Raw genomic sequence first — 16,702 nt, 5'->3', positions numbered from 1 at the left:
AAACATGGTCGTCTGTTCATCCATTCACTGATGTCATTCATTTAACCAACCATTCTTGACTGCTGGATGGGGCACATGAGCTGATGTATCCGTCAGGGTCCAGTATGGAAAAATGAAATCACTCTAAATGTTTGAAATAGAGGGGATTTAACACAAAGGGTTGGTTACACCAGGGATGGAAGAGCTAGGACCAAAATGGGGACCACGAGGAAACCTAGAGATTCCCAACAGCTGGGAGCCACTAGGCTGAAGTGAAAAAGAAGAGGTGGTGTTATCAGGTCTCAGGAACTGGAATCACGCAGAGGAGATGAGAGAGAAATGGCCTCTGGCACATATACCTCCTGAGGCTTCTATAGAAAGGATGCAATCAGCCTGGCTTCTCCCTTCCTCCCATCCTGTCTCCTGTCAGTGCCTCCCAGTAGACAAACCCAGGCAGATGCCAGTCAGTGCAAGGGCCTGAGCCATGCAGCCCGCAGGGTCAGACACCCTGCCACCCAGGAGAGAGCAGGGTCGGGTGAGGATTGGATCTGTGGGCAATCTCACCCAGGTCAAGCACAGAGGATAAATACAAATACCAGGAGAGAAAAAGTCAACGCTATAACAGACTTCTTTTCTAAAGTCGCAAGACCAGAAAAAGATAGAGTAACAATGTGCCTTTTTTGTGGAGGGGAAGGGTTAGGAAAACTTCTTGGAGGAGATGACAGATGAGCCAGGTCTTGAGTGAGGCATGAGAGGATGAAGTGAAAGCAGGGAGGGGACATTTCAGGAGAGGCGATGGCATGCAGAGGACCACAGCTTCTGAAGAGGTGCTGGCATCCCCAGGAGCAGAGAGAGCCTTAAGGAGGACAGGGCATGTGGGCAGGAAAGCAGCCCAGAGGAGGTAACAGCAGGATGTAGGGGCAGCCCGAGGCCTGAAGGGTCTGCTGAGTTCAGATTTAGCCTGGAGGCCTGGGGAATTCAGCTGTATGGTGACTTTGCAGATCATCTTCATTGTACAGGAAGAGTTTAATACCCCAATATCCTCTCTTCTCCTATTAAACCAGTGGGAAATGCATGTGTCCTCCTGAATGCTCACTTTTAACATTTATTCAAACTAGGTTTGGAATTCTCTGATCTGACAACTGTCTTCAGGTCTCAAGATAGATTTTCTGAAAAGGCACGACTTTGCTTTGGAGGACAGATTCACTTTTTTGAAAACCTCACAGGGGACTGGGAATCCAATCAGAGGAAGAGTGTGGTCAGACAAGCCACTGTGCTTTTGTGGCTAAAACTGAGGTGTAATTAATACAGTCTGAGCTGTGGCTACATCACTGGAATGTGAAGGTCACTTCTCTAGGTGACTGCTCAGAAGAGCGGTACTCATTCTTATATCTAAGGAGTCTGTTTAAAAGTCAGTCTCATTATTTTATGATTGAGCATCGTTATGATTTAGTTTAGGCATGAAGAGCAGATGAAAAGGACAGCCCCTCCCATTGGTATAGCATCTCATGGTTTCTAAAACACTTGCACAAAATCCAAGGAAATTACAAAGAAATAAAGATAGGAAAAGGAGGCAGAAGGGCAAGAAACTAAATTATTCTTAAGAGACAATTTTTTAACACTGCACTGTCAAGAGAGACAGGAAGTCAATATGTGCATATATTTCAAGACGTCACTACCTGAGGATACTTTAGGGAACTCATTGTCAGAGGTTTGGAAGTTGAAAACCATAACGTCCAGTTAACTTTCAGATTTCTGAAAGGTTGGATGATCATTCCAAGTGATCACAAAATAACATTTACTATCTACTCCTACAACTTTTTTTTTTTGCTTCAAGGAAAATAAACATACCAATTGCAGCACACACTTTCGGTAGCTAGCATTCATTTCCCCTGGTTCCCTCTTTCTCCTGCTTAAAAATATTCTTTCAAAAAAATGTATGCACTCATTCTTCCCCCACAAGCCCATGTGATCTTGGGAAAGCTGATCCCACCCCTAGTTCCGGGTATGGGTCTTGATTGACAGGTCATCAGCGCCTGCCTCCACCCCAACAAAGTGATTGGGTCAGTGGTGATCACGTGATCTAAGCCAATCCAATCAGAGGAGCTGGGGGATTCTTTCTTAGGATACTGGAGTGAGATTTCTTCTTGTTCTCAAAGTACACTAGGAACATGTAGTAGTAAGGGCTGTTGACAGCCATCTTTGACCATCAGGAGAGTCAGGTTTAGAACATCTGAAACTAACACAACATTGTAAATTAACTATACTTCAATAAAAAAATGTTTTTAAAAAAAAGAATTAAGCTTACCAGGCAGAAGAAAGAACATGGGTCCTCGAGCTGCTGGATGGATTAAACCAGCCCTAAGGCTTAATCTACACATGGAATTTCTAGCTCTGGGAGCCAATAAAGTCCCCATTTGGCTTGCCATTTGGAGTTGGGTCTTCTTTTTCTTGTGATAGAAACCTGTGTGATAACAATACAAAATTCTTTTGTAGAATGAAAATATTGCTTATGTGAGACACAATTGCTTTTTAACCAGCACTTATTGAGCCCTGAGTCTGTGCCAAATGTTTTCATATACATTTTTTTATTGAACCTTCATACATTATCCCTATTTTTAGTTGAGGAAACTGTGGTTAAAACAGGTGACCTGACTTGCTTTCACAGGATAATTAACACTGGATGCTGTAACAAATACCTCTTAATTAGTGGCTTAGCATATATAAGTTTATTTCTTGCTCACATCACAGTTCGAAGGTAATCAGGTGGTTCTCCTATGTGAGCGTCCTTAAGTGATAACACACGGTTTTTACTCACTTCCCTTGTGTGACCCTGACATCCTCGATTATTCTGTTCCCATCGGTGTGGATACAGAGACAGAGAGTGTGTGAAAAATCACTAGGGATGCTTTAGGGATAAGGTCTGAAAGGGCTGCATCACTTTTGCCCACATCCCATTGGCCAGAACTCAGTCAATGGCTCCCAGTTGCAAGGTGGCCTGGGAAGAGTCTTCCTAAGTGCCCCAGGGAAGAGGGAGCATGTCTGTCTGTCTCCCTTGTGGAGGGCCATCTCAGGATGCCGCCTACCACCTTCTGTAAGCGGAGCCAGGATTCTAAGCTGAGCATTGTGTTTCCACAGCCTTCTGTTTCTCCGGTTTCTCCTTTTTCCTCCTCTAAACACGCCCTCCTGCCGGCCACCATACACATTCACATTTTTGTTAATTCCCTCTGTAAGCAGTTACATAAAGGTCAATTTGTAGTTTTCTTCAGTATCTTCTGAAGGAAAGAAGAAACTCCCAGCTTCCCTGACATTTGGTAGAACCACAGAAGCTGTTACTACCTCAGAGAAGTGCTCACTGCATGATAATGTATATGAGGGATTGATCATTTACTTAACCTCAAAGCAGATGGACTTTATAAGGAGAAGTGTTCTGTAATGCAGACATGACTGTGAAGAATAAATCAAATTTCTCTATGTACTTAGGGGAGAAAGAATTATTCAAATATCTTATTGGCAGCTTTTGGTCCATTTACTGGACCCGCAATCCCACGTAACGGCCACCAGGGGGAGCGCTAGGCCCATCCCTGCACGGGCCGCTACTTTAGAGGCTGCTCCTAGCCTCAAGGAAGAAGCCAAAGAAATAAAGGACTATGATATTTTTTCCAAACCGGACCAACTTATAAATTATTTGTGAGTCCAATAAAAGGAAATTATCAACATTTCCTACTATTTCAAGAGTAATATATTCTATGCTAGAAAAAGATTCAATTATTTCCATGGCTATGATTCAGACAATGGAAATCGGAAGCAACCACAACCTAAAAAAAAAAAAAAAAAAAGAGATGGTAATCCTGTGTAAATCCCTGTCTTTAAAACTCAAATCAGAGGATCTGAATTCTGGCCCTGGTGGATATGAGATATTTGCCCTGAAGGCAGTAGAATTTGATGGGCTTGGGGGAGGTGGCTGGGGGGGTGTGTGTGTATGGTGTGTGTGTGGTGTGTATGTATGGTGTGTGTGTGTGTGTGGTGTGTGTGTAGGGTGTGTGTGTGGTGTGTGTGTGGTGTGTGTGTGGTGTGTGTGGTGTGTGTGTGCTATGTGTGGTGTGTGTGTGTGGTATGTGTGTGGTGTGTGTGTGGTGTGTCTGTGCTGTATGTGGTGTGTGTGTGATGTGTGTGTGTGTGTGGTGTGTGTGTGGTGTGTGTGTGGTGTGTATGTGGTGTGTGTGTGGTTGTGTGTGTGGTGTGTGTTTGGTGTGTGTGTGGTGTGTGTGTGTGTGGCGTGTGTGGCGTGTGTGTGGCGTGTGTGTGGCGTGTGTGTGTAGTATGTGTGTGTGGTGTGTGTGTGTGTGTGTGTGTGTGCACAACCACAGTGAATTTGACTCCATTTGACTCCTTATTCTTTCCCAACACAAGGGAGGTAGGGCAGAATAATCTTGTCCAAACAACTGAATGATGAACATTATAGAATTATTTTAGGAAGCATAGTTTTGGTATTCCCAGCTCTATAGACAAACAAAATAATGTGGCTCAGAAGACCTTGCTTTCATAAACCAGGTTGTTGTGTTAAGACAGGCCCTTTTGCCCTGTCCAGCTGACCTCTTGCTAAGCAGCAGCCTGGGGGTAATGAGACAAGCGTGGTCCTTGGCTCCAGAGAGACAGCCAGAACCTTGCCTCTGTGGGCTAGTAAAAATGAGACTTTGAGCAAAGTACTTAACCTTTCTGATCTTCAGTTTCTGCAAAACCCATCTCACAGAATGAGCACTAAGATGAAATGAAGTGGGATACGTGAGTATCCATCACATCGTGAGTGGTCAATGAATATCAGCTTTCTTCTTTGATAAGCCCCCTTGTTTTCTTAAAGAGGGCAACAAGTAAGTTTGAACGGAGTCTGGTTCTGCATTTTAACAAATTCTGAGTCTGTGGGCCTGGATTCGTGAGGACTTACTTTGAAGGCACAGCGGGAGTTCTCTCCCTGGATCCCTTAGCTCTGGAACAGGCAGCCTGTTTGTTGGGGTGTGCGCTCTCCAGGGGACCCAGGCACTTAACTGAGCTAACAAGTGCTTTCTCAAGGACAGAGACCAAGGGAGCAGAGCGTGGGAACCAGAACACATAAACCCCACGTTCTCCATCAGCTGGCGTGGTTACTTAGACACCCTCTTCCCCGATTGCATGAAAAGCAGAACAGGAGCTGGTGAAGTTGAGAGCCTCAGCTAGCATCTGGGGCACTCAGACATGCCAGGCCTAGGGCTTGGAAGGAGGGTGGGTTGCAGGCATCCTGCAAGGGCCAGGACTCTGGGGAATCAGGTTAGCACCCCAGAACTGAGAGAAAAGTGATGATCCTAGGAGGAAGGTCCTCTATGCCACAGGGACTGCCAGCAAGCCGCCTGGAGAGCCCAGAGCCAGCTCTCCATTCCCAGAACTGGTCCTGAACACTCACCTCTGTTCCCTCCCGCTCCTCCCGGTCTGATCCCTGTTTGTGACCCCGTGTGCATAACGACTGCCTATTCTCAATTCCACCTCCCCCACTCTCCGCCACTTCCCTCAGCCTTTCTCTGGGCCCTGGGAGGCTGACCTGCACAGACAGCATCACCTGGCCTTCCTCACTGTTTGGTTCAGGCTGTGAAGTGCCAGTGGGAACTCCTAAGGCGACATGGGAAGGTGGTCAGGGCATTTGTCTCCTGGCCCCTCTCCCTGCTTGCAGTGGTGTCTCTGGAAGCACCTGTGTCCTCTCATCACTACAGCGTCACTGCCCTCCTCCTGGCCAGGTACCCACTGGGCTCTATTCACCACCTTTCCTCCAGCCATATGGGTGGTAACGGCTTCCTGCTCTTGCTAATCTCTGGTTGCCTCAACGCCCCTTGTCAGTTCCCTCAACTTCATCCACACCTCCCTGAGAGGCCCCATCATTCAAATCTCTCCTTTTGAATGACCCAACCTAAATTCTGATTTCCACCAGGGCCTTGATGGATATAGCATCCCTTTATGAATATTTATTTATTTATATATTATCTTGTTTTAGAAAGGAGCTTATCAGGATATATAAGATATGAAATCACCAACGTTAAAAGTGGAATTAAAAACTGTGGGTAGAGGGGCATGCTTTGGAACCAAAGATAAAAGTAAGAAAAGTGGGGGGCTTCCCTGGTGGCGCAGTGGTTGAGAGTCCGCCTGCCGATGCAGGGGACGCGGGTTCGCGCCCCGGTCCGGGAAGATCCCACATGCCGCGGAGCGGCTGGGCCCGTGAGCCGTGGCCGCTGAGCCTGCGCGTTCGGAGCCTGTGCTCCGCAACGGGAGAGGCCACAACGGTGAGAGGCCCGCGTACCGCAAAAAAACAAAAAAAGAAAACTGCATGCATCGTAACCTCCCCCCTTGATCACTGGCAGGCCACACACGCAGCCCCTTGCTCTCCCACAAAGTCTCGCATCTATTAAGTTCCGAGTCTATAAAATACAAATAATACAAATAAGTCAGTTACCCTGCACAAACACAAGTGTTTGGAGATAGGAGTTTCAGCAGCCTTCTCTTAGCTGTAATGAAAATGTTAGCACAAGTTCATGTGCCGGATGCACAGTGAGAACAAACTCACCGAAACGTCATCAGAGTTTGGAGGAGAGAAAGGTTCATTGCAGGGCCATGCAAGGAGATGAGTGGCTCATGCTGGAGTTCCCGGAAGGGTTTCAGCAAAGAATTTTTAAAAGTCAGGTGAGGGAGGGAGGTCACAGGCTATGGGATTAGGTCTTGCACAATTCTCTGATTGGCTGATGGTGAGGTAGTGGGGTGGTGTCACAGGGGTTAACAGTATCAACCCTTGGCTCCAGGAGGCCTGGGGCTATGTGCTCAAGGTCATCAAGTAGTTAACATCTTCCATTTGGTGGTGGTGGTGGGGGGTGGTTCACATCTGTATAAAACAGCTCAGGAAATGTGCATCAAATACTGTTACCTAGGTTCTTCAGGGAGGAGCTAAAGCAGAGGATATGGGGGAAGGGCCTGTCCCGGGAAGGCCCCTTAGGGTCCTGCTAGGTTACAAAAATAGGGTGGTGCAGACAGCGCCAGAAAGGGAAGGAGGCGGGGAGGCCATCACCATAATGATGGCCTTGGCAGTGACAGAGAGGAGGGTACCCTGGGAATCTAAGAGCAGGACCAGAGCGTGGCTGGGCCCTCCAGTCCTGGCCTGGATCCAGGGTCCCTGCAGAACCTCGAGGAAGTGATGGCTGGATCGCCATCCTATGTTCTGCCGTTAGCACAGCTGAGCTCTGTCCAAGGAGTGGCTTCTCTCTGCTTCTTTTTCTGCACTTGTCTTTCATCTTCCTTAGAGCTTCTAGTTACTCGGGTTTCCACATCGTCATGACTTTTGTTTGCACCTCACATCAGTTTATTTAGGGCCTCTGTTCTACCTGATAGCCTTTCTCTGGGCATCCAACCAGCCTTAGTTTCTGCTACTCATAACTGGATTTTCCTTATATCTTTCAATTCAGCTTCCCTAGAATGAAAATCTGATTGGCCAGCTCACCTCTCTCTGGGCGGAGCTTCCCATGTTCGGCCACATGAGAGCCGGCCTTTGTCCACCCTTAGTGCAGTCACAGGCTCCCGGGGAGTCACATGCTAAATGTGGCAGCTCAGGGGGCTGTGGTGTGGGGGCGGGGAGGGAGGTGTACGTGGGCAACGCTGTCAATCATTTGTGCTCTTCATAAAGAAATTGTGGATGATTTGTAAACATCTGTTGATTCAGGCCCCTTGCGGCCCCTGGGAGTCTTTTTTATGGCTCCATCCTCTGCAAGGAATTCTGCTGATCTACTCCAGCCCTGAAAGCAGAATGCAGACAGCAGAGGGAATATAGCCTGGGCCAAAACAGTAGGCCTTGAGGTTTGGTGAGGTCACTGTCCCCCACGTACCAGAGAGTGAGCTAGAGGCTGCAAGACAAATCCCAGATACTATCGGCTGGTGAGAACGGAGCAGGACTCTGGCCTGTTCCACACTGACTCAGGACACGCAGAAGGTGAGCTATGGATGGAGATCCAAGGGGACTCCAGCTGAGCCTGGGGCAGGCAAGTGCTGTCACTTAGCCCGTCTCGATAGCAAGTTCCTCTTGAGTGTGGACAGCCGTCAGAGGAGAACTCTCCCCAGAGACTTTTGCAGTGTCAGTGATGGCAGAATGGAAATCCCAACTCTGCCATGTATTAGCTGTGTGACCTTAAACAAATTACTTGATTATTGAACCTGTTTCTGCATATATAAAATACAGACAGTAAGTTCTAGCTTTTGGAGTGGAAGTAAGAAATCCATGATAGGGTGGGTATTAAATTCTTAGAGACCAAGCTCTCAGAAATGGATAGTAATTTTTATGATTATCAGCACGGTAGAGCTGCTGACCTATCTTCTAATATTTGCTCCTAAATATTGGATTGGACTTGGGCTCCCAAAGACTTAGGAAGGAAATAATCTTTCCAACCAAAATGGGGCGTCGTGCCATCGATGACAAGGCAGACACAGCGTCTTGAATTACACAGGGCTGGCTGTGGCTTGAATAATCTATTGGCGAAGCTGAGCTTTGGAAATAAAGTTTTAAAAAAGGCAGCAATACAAGAAAAGATAACAGTTCTCCCTAGAGGCACAGCAGGCTAGAAAGCATCTTCTTGCCCAGAGTCACAACGGTGGCTGGGTCCATCATAGCATCCCCCTGCCTCTGAAATCCAGGAGGTTGTGAGGGAAAGCGCAGGCAACCTTGACCTCGTACTCCAGACACCATCTCTCAAGACAGTCCTCTCCATCAGTATCAGAGATCCTTTGTTCAAGTGAGAAGGTGAGCCACGAGTCACTGAATTCCACCTGTGCTGTTTGGGGAGTATGACAGGAGGCAAGCGGCTTATGGCCTCTCTCCTTCTGCCTCCTGGGGGAAGGGACTGTTCCCTGGCAGCTCAGGGGGCCATTTCTCTAGTGAGAAGGGAGGGAGCCCCTCAATCTTGCTGCTGGGGCGGGAGTGGGGGTCAGGCTGAATTATCTCCCAACAGCAACTGGCGACTACCTTGGCTGAAGTCAGTGAGCTTGTAAAATCACTTCCCCGAGGCACTCCAGCACCCAATTTGGAGATGAGTGGGGATTTACATGATTCAACGGAATGTTTCTTTCCGGTATCGGGGCTCAGTCAGTCGTGAAGGAGGAATTTGTGAGCAAAGCTCACTGGCTGTGGCTTGTGCTTTCTTCTTGTCCAGAGGGGCTGCAGGAGTGCAGGCATAAAGAGCTCAGTCTTTGAGGTTAAAATAAATGATGCTCAGGGGTGGGGTGCATCTGTTTCATTGTGACCCTAGGGAGTCTGTCTCTGGGGTAAGGAGAGATGAACAAAGAAAACCCTTCTGACTTTAAAGCCTTAAGATCAGGGTCACAAGATGTATTGAATGTTTATTTGGGGCCGGGTACTATGTGAAGTCATTTACCTAATATGGCCTCATTATATCCTGATAATAACTCTATGAGATTGATGTTTTTGTCCTTATTTTATGGATGAGGAAACTGAGGCTCAGAGAAGTTAAGAGAGAAAGTTGCTCAACTGACCGCCAACACCAAGGGGTGCTCCCTGGAGGTGTGTCTGGAATTTGATCCCAAATAAGCATCATGCAATCTAAAAACAGTTGTCTGATAGATTGGGAGTTTGGAACTGACACGTACACATTGCTCTATTTAAAATAAAATGCCTTTCTATGAAAAATAAAACTAAGAACAGTTGTCCGGTTCATTTGTTTTGCATTTACAGCCCATGCAGGATCTTGCTAGAAAAAGGTAACGGGTGGTCACAGAGCTGGAGAGTGGTTGTCTCTGTTTCACTGCCCTGTGGTTTCGTGGATTGGAGACCTTACCAAGACTGAATCCAAATCCATGGTGACCCACTTACTAGGTCTGGGATCTCAAGCAGGTCATCTATCCTTACTGAGCCTCAGTTTCTTCATCTGTTTCACTGGGTTTCTCTAACAATTCAAAGTGATCATCGCTGTAATGACCCTGTTGTATAGTAGAGGCTCCACAGACGTCAGGTTCACCTCTCTTCCAATTACCACTTGCTTTGTACTAACCACCCCCAAACATCATGGCATAAAACCACAATAATCCTCTATTTTGCTCATGAATCTACAGTGTGGTCGGGGCTCTGCAGAGACAGCTCATCCCTGCTCCATACAGCACTGACTCTCCATACATACAGCACTGACTGCTGCAAACATACAGCACTGACTGCTCCATACATACAGCACTGACTGCTCCATACAGCACTGACGGCTCCAAACATACAGCACTGACTGCTCCATACATACAGCACTGACTGCTCCATACAGCACTGACTGCTCCATACATACAGCACTGACTGCTCCATATAGTACTGACTGCTCCATACATACAGCACTGACTGCTCCATACATACAGCACTGACTGCTCCATACAGCACTGACTGCTCCATACATACAGCACTGACTGCTCTATACATACAGCACTGACTGCTCTATACAGCACTGACTGCTCCATACATACAGCACTGACTGCTCCATATATACAGCACTGACGACTGAGGGCCTCAGTTGGGGACCCTCTTCTGGGACGGCTCACCCATGTGGCTGGTAAAGCTGCTTGTTGGTGCCTCCCACGTGGGTCTCTCTGCAGCATGGCTTGGGTCTCCTCACAGTGTGATGGCTAGGTGTGAAGAGTAGGTGGCCCAAGACCCAGGAAGCGAAAGCGCTCAATTTATTAAGTCCTAAACCTGGAACTGGCACGATGCCACTTCTGTCATATTCTGCTGGCCGAGCCATTCCAGAGTCCAGATGCAAGGGGAAGGGACATAGGATCCCCTCTTAGTGGGAAGAGCATCAGTGGGTTTGGGGATGTTTTAAAACAGCCCCCCACTCACCCCCAATCTGTCCTCTGGCCACAAATTATTTATATTATTCCACGGACTAATTATACCCAGCACCTCCCAATATCCCCAGAAAGTCTCCTCTAGATAGGGTGCTGGGTTCAGGCTTTTGTCGTCTAATCAGGTCGAGGTGTCAGTGAGGCTCCTTGGATACGAGACCTGAGATACAACTCCTTCTTGATCAGACGTCCTGGCAGCTAAAGAAGACTGGACGCCTGCCTCCTCATACAATGTTGACACAGACCATGGCCAACCATCAGAGCATCAGCGCTCAGCAGAGGCGGGGCTGCTGTGTCAGAGCCTAGCGGGGAGGTTTCCTGCAGCAGCCTAGTGCCGTGGACCGAGCACAGGGGTGATCACCGGTGACCAGGGTTCCAATCCAGACTCTAGCGTTGATCTGATGGGCGGTATTGAATATGTCACTCCATTGCTCAGAACCTTCATTCCCTTTTCTTCAAAATGGGGCTAATAATCTCTACTTCATAGAGACTTTGCAAGATTTAAATGAGGTGTTGTCCTGGAAACAGCCCAGAAATCTTCCTGACATATACTAGGCCTTCGATAAAGGAGAGTTGAATTTGGAATCTGAGACATGCAAATAAATTGGGCATAATGATATTTATTTCACAGCGTGAGCGCACAGCTCAAAGTATACAAAAGGGATTTGTGAGCTGTAACACCTTGCGAAAGAAAAACGTGTGTATTTGTTTCTTTTGTTAACGCCCATTAGCCGCTCCCCAGTCAAAGTCCCAGCATCAGCAGGGTGGGGTCCCCTCCGCCCTGGGGCTGGTGACAGTTTGATCTCTGAGGCAGAAGCTACAAAATGGAACTGCTAGTTGGGCGTTAGCTAAAAGTCATTAGACTTTTCCTTTCCTTCTGTGCTTGCCTTGTGCCCTGAAGTTAGCGGATTTCATCTACGTGGGATTACACTCGAATCCTGTAATCCAGTTTTTTTGGTGCTAGGGGAGATTTCTAGACCAATCTAGATTGGAGGGAGAAGGTCAGAGTCGCAGGATAGGTAACGTGGTCTGTTTCTGAGAGATAATCATGAAGCCGACTGAATATGGATTTAGAAGCAGGGAGACCAGGGTTCGAAGCCTGGCGCTGCCTCTTCTGGCCTGTGTGCTGTGGGCAAGTCCCTCTACTGTCAGGACTTCTAGCTTTCTCATCTGACAAACGGGGAAATAATCACTCCAGCTGACAGGGCTGTGTGAGAAGGTGGTGAGGCAAGGCATGTAAAAGGCTCACTTCAATACCTGGTGCCAAACAGATGTTGCTTTATTATTATTAGAAGAACACGGAATAATAATAACCACCTAATCAACTGGTAGGAGAATGGAATAAATTGCATGCAAAACACCTCCACGGAGCTAAGCACGTAGAAAGTGCCCTGGAAATTGTAGTCACTGATGCTGCTGCCATTAATGATTTTAATTTTAGCAATAACAGTGTTGATCACACTTGACTAAATTCCTAATATTCCTTGAAAGTTTCTGTAAGCTCGGAGACAAGGTTTAAATTCTGTATTCATCTGAATACCATTTCAAAGATTTCTCCTGCAAAAGCCAGGTATGTAAGTAATGTATTGGCACAAAGTGAGAAAATAAAACATAAACGGAAAGGGAGCCATATTGAGAGCAGTGCCCGCAATTTCACCGATAGCTCAGGTGAAAGAGGGCACAGTGAAATTTCCATGTTGAAGGTGACACTGTATTTTTGAGGCAGAGAGAAGTACCAAGTGGAGCAGGTCTTCAGAAACCTGGAGAGAAGCAGACACAAGTCCCTATGTTTTCCTAAATTCCTAAACTCCAAGGGCACCTCTCTCAAGAACTTTCTTACTGTATTCTCCTCCATTTCAGGATGGTGCTGGGCTGAGACCTCAGGTTCTACAGCTCAGCAGACAGCAGACTCTAGGGAATAAGATACTATATGGGTTAGCTATTGTCACTAAATGCCACGTAACAACTATCCCCAAACTCAGTGGCCTAAATCACATTTTTTTCTCACCACAGATCTAGCTATGGCCAGCTAAGCAGCTGTGCCTTAGGGTGTGGCAGCTAGATTGAGTCTGGATCTGACTGAGCAGGTCTACTTCAAGCTGAAGTTCTGCAGGCTTGCTGAGTTGTTCTGTTTCATGTCTTTTTCCTCTGGGACTAGAGGGCTACCCAGAGCATATTCTTCTCATGGTGATAACAGAGGCATAAAAGGCATCTCTAGTTATCATGCCCTCATATGGCTATGTCCAAAAGCAGGAAAGGAACCAAGGATTCCCCTTGCATACCTTTTTCTTTTCATCAGCATGGATAGTCTTCCTCAGAAGTTCTCAACAAATTTTTCTGTCATCTCATCTGCTGGAACTGGGTACCCTGTCCAACTCCAAAAGAATCTCTGGAAAAGGGAAAGAGATACCACAATGGCCTTAGACAAATGCTTGTTGAGTGAATGGATTCTTACAGAAATGAGTAATCCTCCTGTAGGTTCCAACATCACTTTTAGGAATGAGCAAAAAGCATACCCACGTTTAGGGAAACCATGTAAAAAGAAATGAGTAGAGAAAGAGGTGAGAGAAGGATTCAACTTCGTATTTTGTAGCTGATGCAGTTCCTCAGACACAGTTTCAGTAATGCAGTGGGTTACTATGCTCAGACTTTGAGGGATACACCAGAGTGTCCCTAGTGGGGGTTCTTATTTCATAGTCCATAAAATAAAGGCAATATCAGTGATTAACTTAGTTACAGTAATTATCTATTAATAATAATTAGCTATTACTAATACTGAAATAGTAGAAACTAAGTGCCAGGCGCATTTCTAACTGCTTTACACACATACATTCATTATTATGTGCTGCTCATGAAGACTGATGGGACTAACGGGCCTCCATGAACGTCCTGAGAGTCACACCCTTGTGCGGTCTCCTCCCACAGTGATCCTGGGTTTAGTCATGTGACTTGCTTTGCCAATGGGACATTAGCGAGCATGATATAAGCAGAGCATTCTCTCTTGGAAGTCAGCTGCTTTGCTGGAAAGACGCCTAGGCTAGACCACTGCGTGATGAGAGGACTTGTAGAGAAAAATCCGGAAGGCAGAGAGGCCGTTATGGGCGTTCCAGCTCTCAGCTGAATGCGGCCCCATGAGTGACCCTCCCCAGAATCCTAAGAAATAATAAATCAACGTTGTTTCCAGCCACTGAATTTGGGGGGGGGGTTTGTTACACAGCTGTAGACACAGAAACAATTGGAACAACAAAGGTGTGTATTCCTTGGACAACTTCTGTGAAGGACTTTCTTTTCCTTTCTATTTGTGATCAGCCAGAAAAGCTAAGGGGATGACTGTGAGCCTCATGGGATTCATTCATTCATTCGACAAATATTTACTGAGTGCCTGCTCTGTCCCAGGCAGCGTTCTGTGTGCTGGGGACATCGTGATGAATACAGCCCCTGCCCTCATGACACTTAGAGTTTATGACATGGCTTCATCCTCCTAGATGCCCTGGGAAAAGATTAGTGGTTCCCCACCAAATACATCCTTTGTTTTTTCATAACGTGCTATGTATCTGTCCCCTATCTAAATCTGACCTTCATCTGCTTGTAATTCCAAAGACAGGGAGTAGAGACAGACTTTAAAGTCAGACTAACCTGGCCTCAAATCCTCTCTCCCTCCCATGTCTTTCTTCTGGTCTCAGTTTCCCCATCTTTGGACAGGGTATAAGAATCCTCACCTAAAGCTACCATAAAGATCACAGGAAGAACACAAGTATTCAGTAAATGTTAATACTCTTCTTGTAGATTGAACACCTACATGCGGTTTCAGGGCAATTTCAATCGGAGGGCAGTTCATGGGGCATCTGATCTGCACCCCCCCTTCTGTTTTCTAGGACTCTGGTGCCAAAGGGAATTTGGAAGCTAGCTCTCCTGCGTGCTCTATACCTGCCCTGACTCCCCTATCCTTTGCACAGGAAAGCTGAGCCTGTGATCCTTGACACTGGCCCCTCGGCCACAAAGCTTTACCAAAGGCTCTCACGTCCATTACCTCAATTACCCTTTGCAGCAGGTCTGCGAGGCAGGTGTTCTCGGCCTCATTTTACGGTTGACATACCTGAGGCCCAGGGAACTGAAGTAGCTTTTGCAAGGTTACAAAGAAAATTAGTGGCTGAGCTTGCCTTGAAACCCAGGTCCCCCATGTCCTGCCTGAAGGCTCTTTCGAGTTTCTTTGCACTGTCTCCCTGCCCCCTCACAATCCTCTCACCTCCCACCCCTACCTCCACCCCACTGTGTCACCTGGACACCTGAGAAGCGAAAGCCACAGCATCTCAACAAAGGGAGGCACACGTGATTATTTTCTTGCAACCATGTACATAGGAGGCATTAACATTCACCCAGGAGCTGCTGAAATCCGCTCAACTGAAACGGAGGCTGGCGAGAAGGGGACTGACCAAATTTGTTTACAGTGGCTAATCCAGCTTCGGCTGCCGTGCCGCACAGCCTGACTGTATGAGCAGGGAGAAAGTCTAATTACAGGCTGACAGCCCTGAGTGTCTCCTGGGAAGACAGGTCCTGAATAAAAATATTAAGAGAAGCTTGAAGTGTTTGGAGATAGATAGAGATTTGTTTCCTAGCCCTGTAGTTCTAAGGGGAAGGTTTCAGATCAGGATCACAAAAGCCTAAGATTTCAGACCCAAAGGAGGCTGTAGAGAGGAGTCAGCCCTCAGGTGTGGACACGGAGGTGATTGTCCCAAGGTCATGCAATGCCACCCTGCAGAGGTCGGCACATGCATCCTGAGGCCTGACTCCCAAGCTTCTGAGTTCCCACCGACCCCCGTCACCCCCAAGCATTTCCCCTTCCGTTTCAGCCCCCGGGGATCAGTCTCTAAGCTGGTTTCTCTGCCTCGGTCTCAGCCCTCTCCAGTCCATCCTCCAGGTGTTCCCAGAGTCTGATCACGGGGCTCTGCTGCGTCAATTTATTCAGTAGCCCCTCCGTGTGCTTAGGGGTAAAATCTACATCTTAGTCTTGGCCAAAAAAAAAAAAAAAAGCCCTTTGATGTGGCCTTTACCTGTGCTTCTGCCTACCAGGTAGCTGTTGATCCCCAAACTGGTCATGTCCCTCTGCATCTTCATGGTTTTGCTCATGCTGTTTCCTCCATCTGAAATGCCCTTTCTTCGCCTCTCTGTCTAAGGAAACTTCTACCCTTGCACACCCACCGCCTTCTTCAAAGCTCAAATCACAGATAAGCATCCGTTTGAGATGCTCTCAGCTTGGTCCCCCTGCAAGTCCCCATGGCACACTCAATCTCGGGCAGGGCACTGTGATGGCAGGGGCTGTACTCTCTCCACCCACGCCTAAGTACTTAGTGCCCCCCACAGTACCGAGCCCCAATCCTTGATAGAATGAAGGTAATAAACTGATTGGTTACAGCATGCAGCTACTCTGTGGTACAATGCGGAACAAAACACACTTGGGGGGCTTCCCCGGTGGCGCAGGGGTTGAGAGTCCGCCTGCCGATGCAGGGGACACGGGTTCATGCCCCGGTCCGGGAAGATCCCACGTGCCGCGGAGCGGCTGGGCCCGTGAGCCATGGCCGCTGAGCCTGCGCGTCCGGAGCCTGTGCTCCGCAACGGGAGAGGCCACAACAGTGAGACGCCTGCGTACCGCAAAAAAAAAAAAAAACCCACCACGCTTGAGTAGCCCTCCCAGAGCTTATGGTCTGACTGATCAACCCACTGGGCCACTGCTGGTTTGAGGCTTAAAGGCGCCGCTCTCCTTAAGAAGCCTCATTTAAGCGGTATATACCTATGGCCTGATAACAGGGATGCCTAACGTACAGAAAAATGA

General features: G+C 47.5%; 1 protein-coding gene across 1 annotated transcript in view; it reads left to right on the top strand.

Annotated features, from left to right (window-relative positions):
- Positions 1-779: 779 nt before the first annotated feature.
- Positions 780-16,702, top strand: part of C8A (complement C8 alpha chain) — a 90,499-nt gene continuing 74,576 nt past the window's right edge. Inside the window, 1 exon segment of the mRNA XM_089911256.1 lies at positions 780-880. Coding sequence (XP_089767382.1) covers positions 780-880 — 101 coding nt within the window.

Source organism: Delphinapterus leucas, chromosome 1, assembly GCF_059928025.1.
Source record: "Delphinapterus leucas isolate spDelLeu-1000000601 "Yukka" chromosome 1, BTC_Dleu_Yukka2, whole genome shotgun sequence".
NCBI lineage: Eukaryota > Metazoa > Chordata > Mammalia > Artiodactyla > Monodontidae > Delphinapterus > Delphinapterus leucas.
The sequence above is the reverse complement of the archived record's forward strand: the minus strand, read 5'-3'. Positions and strand labels throughout refer to the sequence as shown.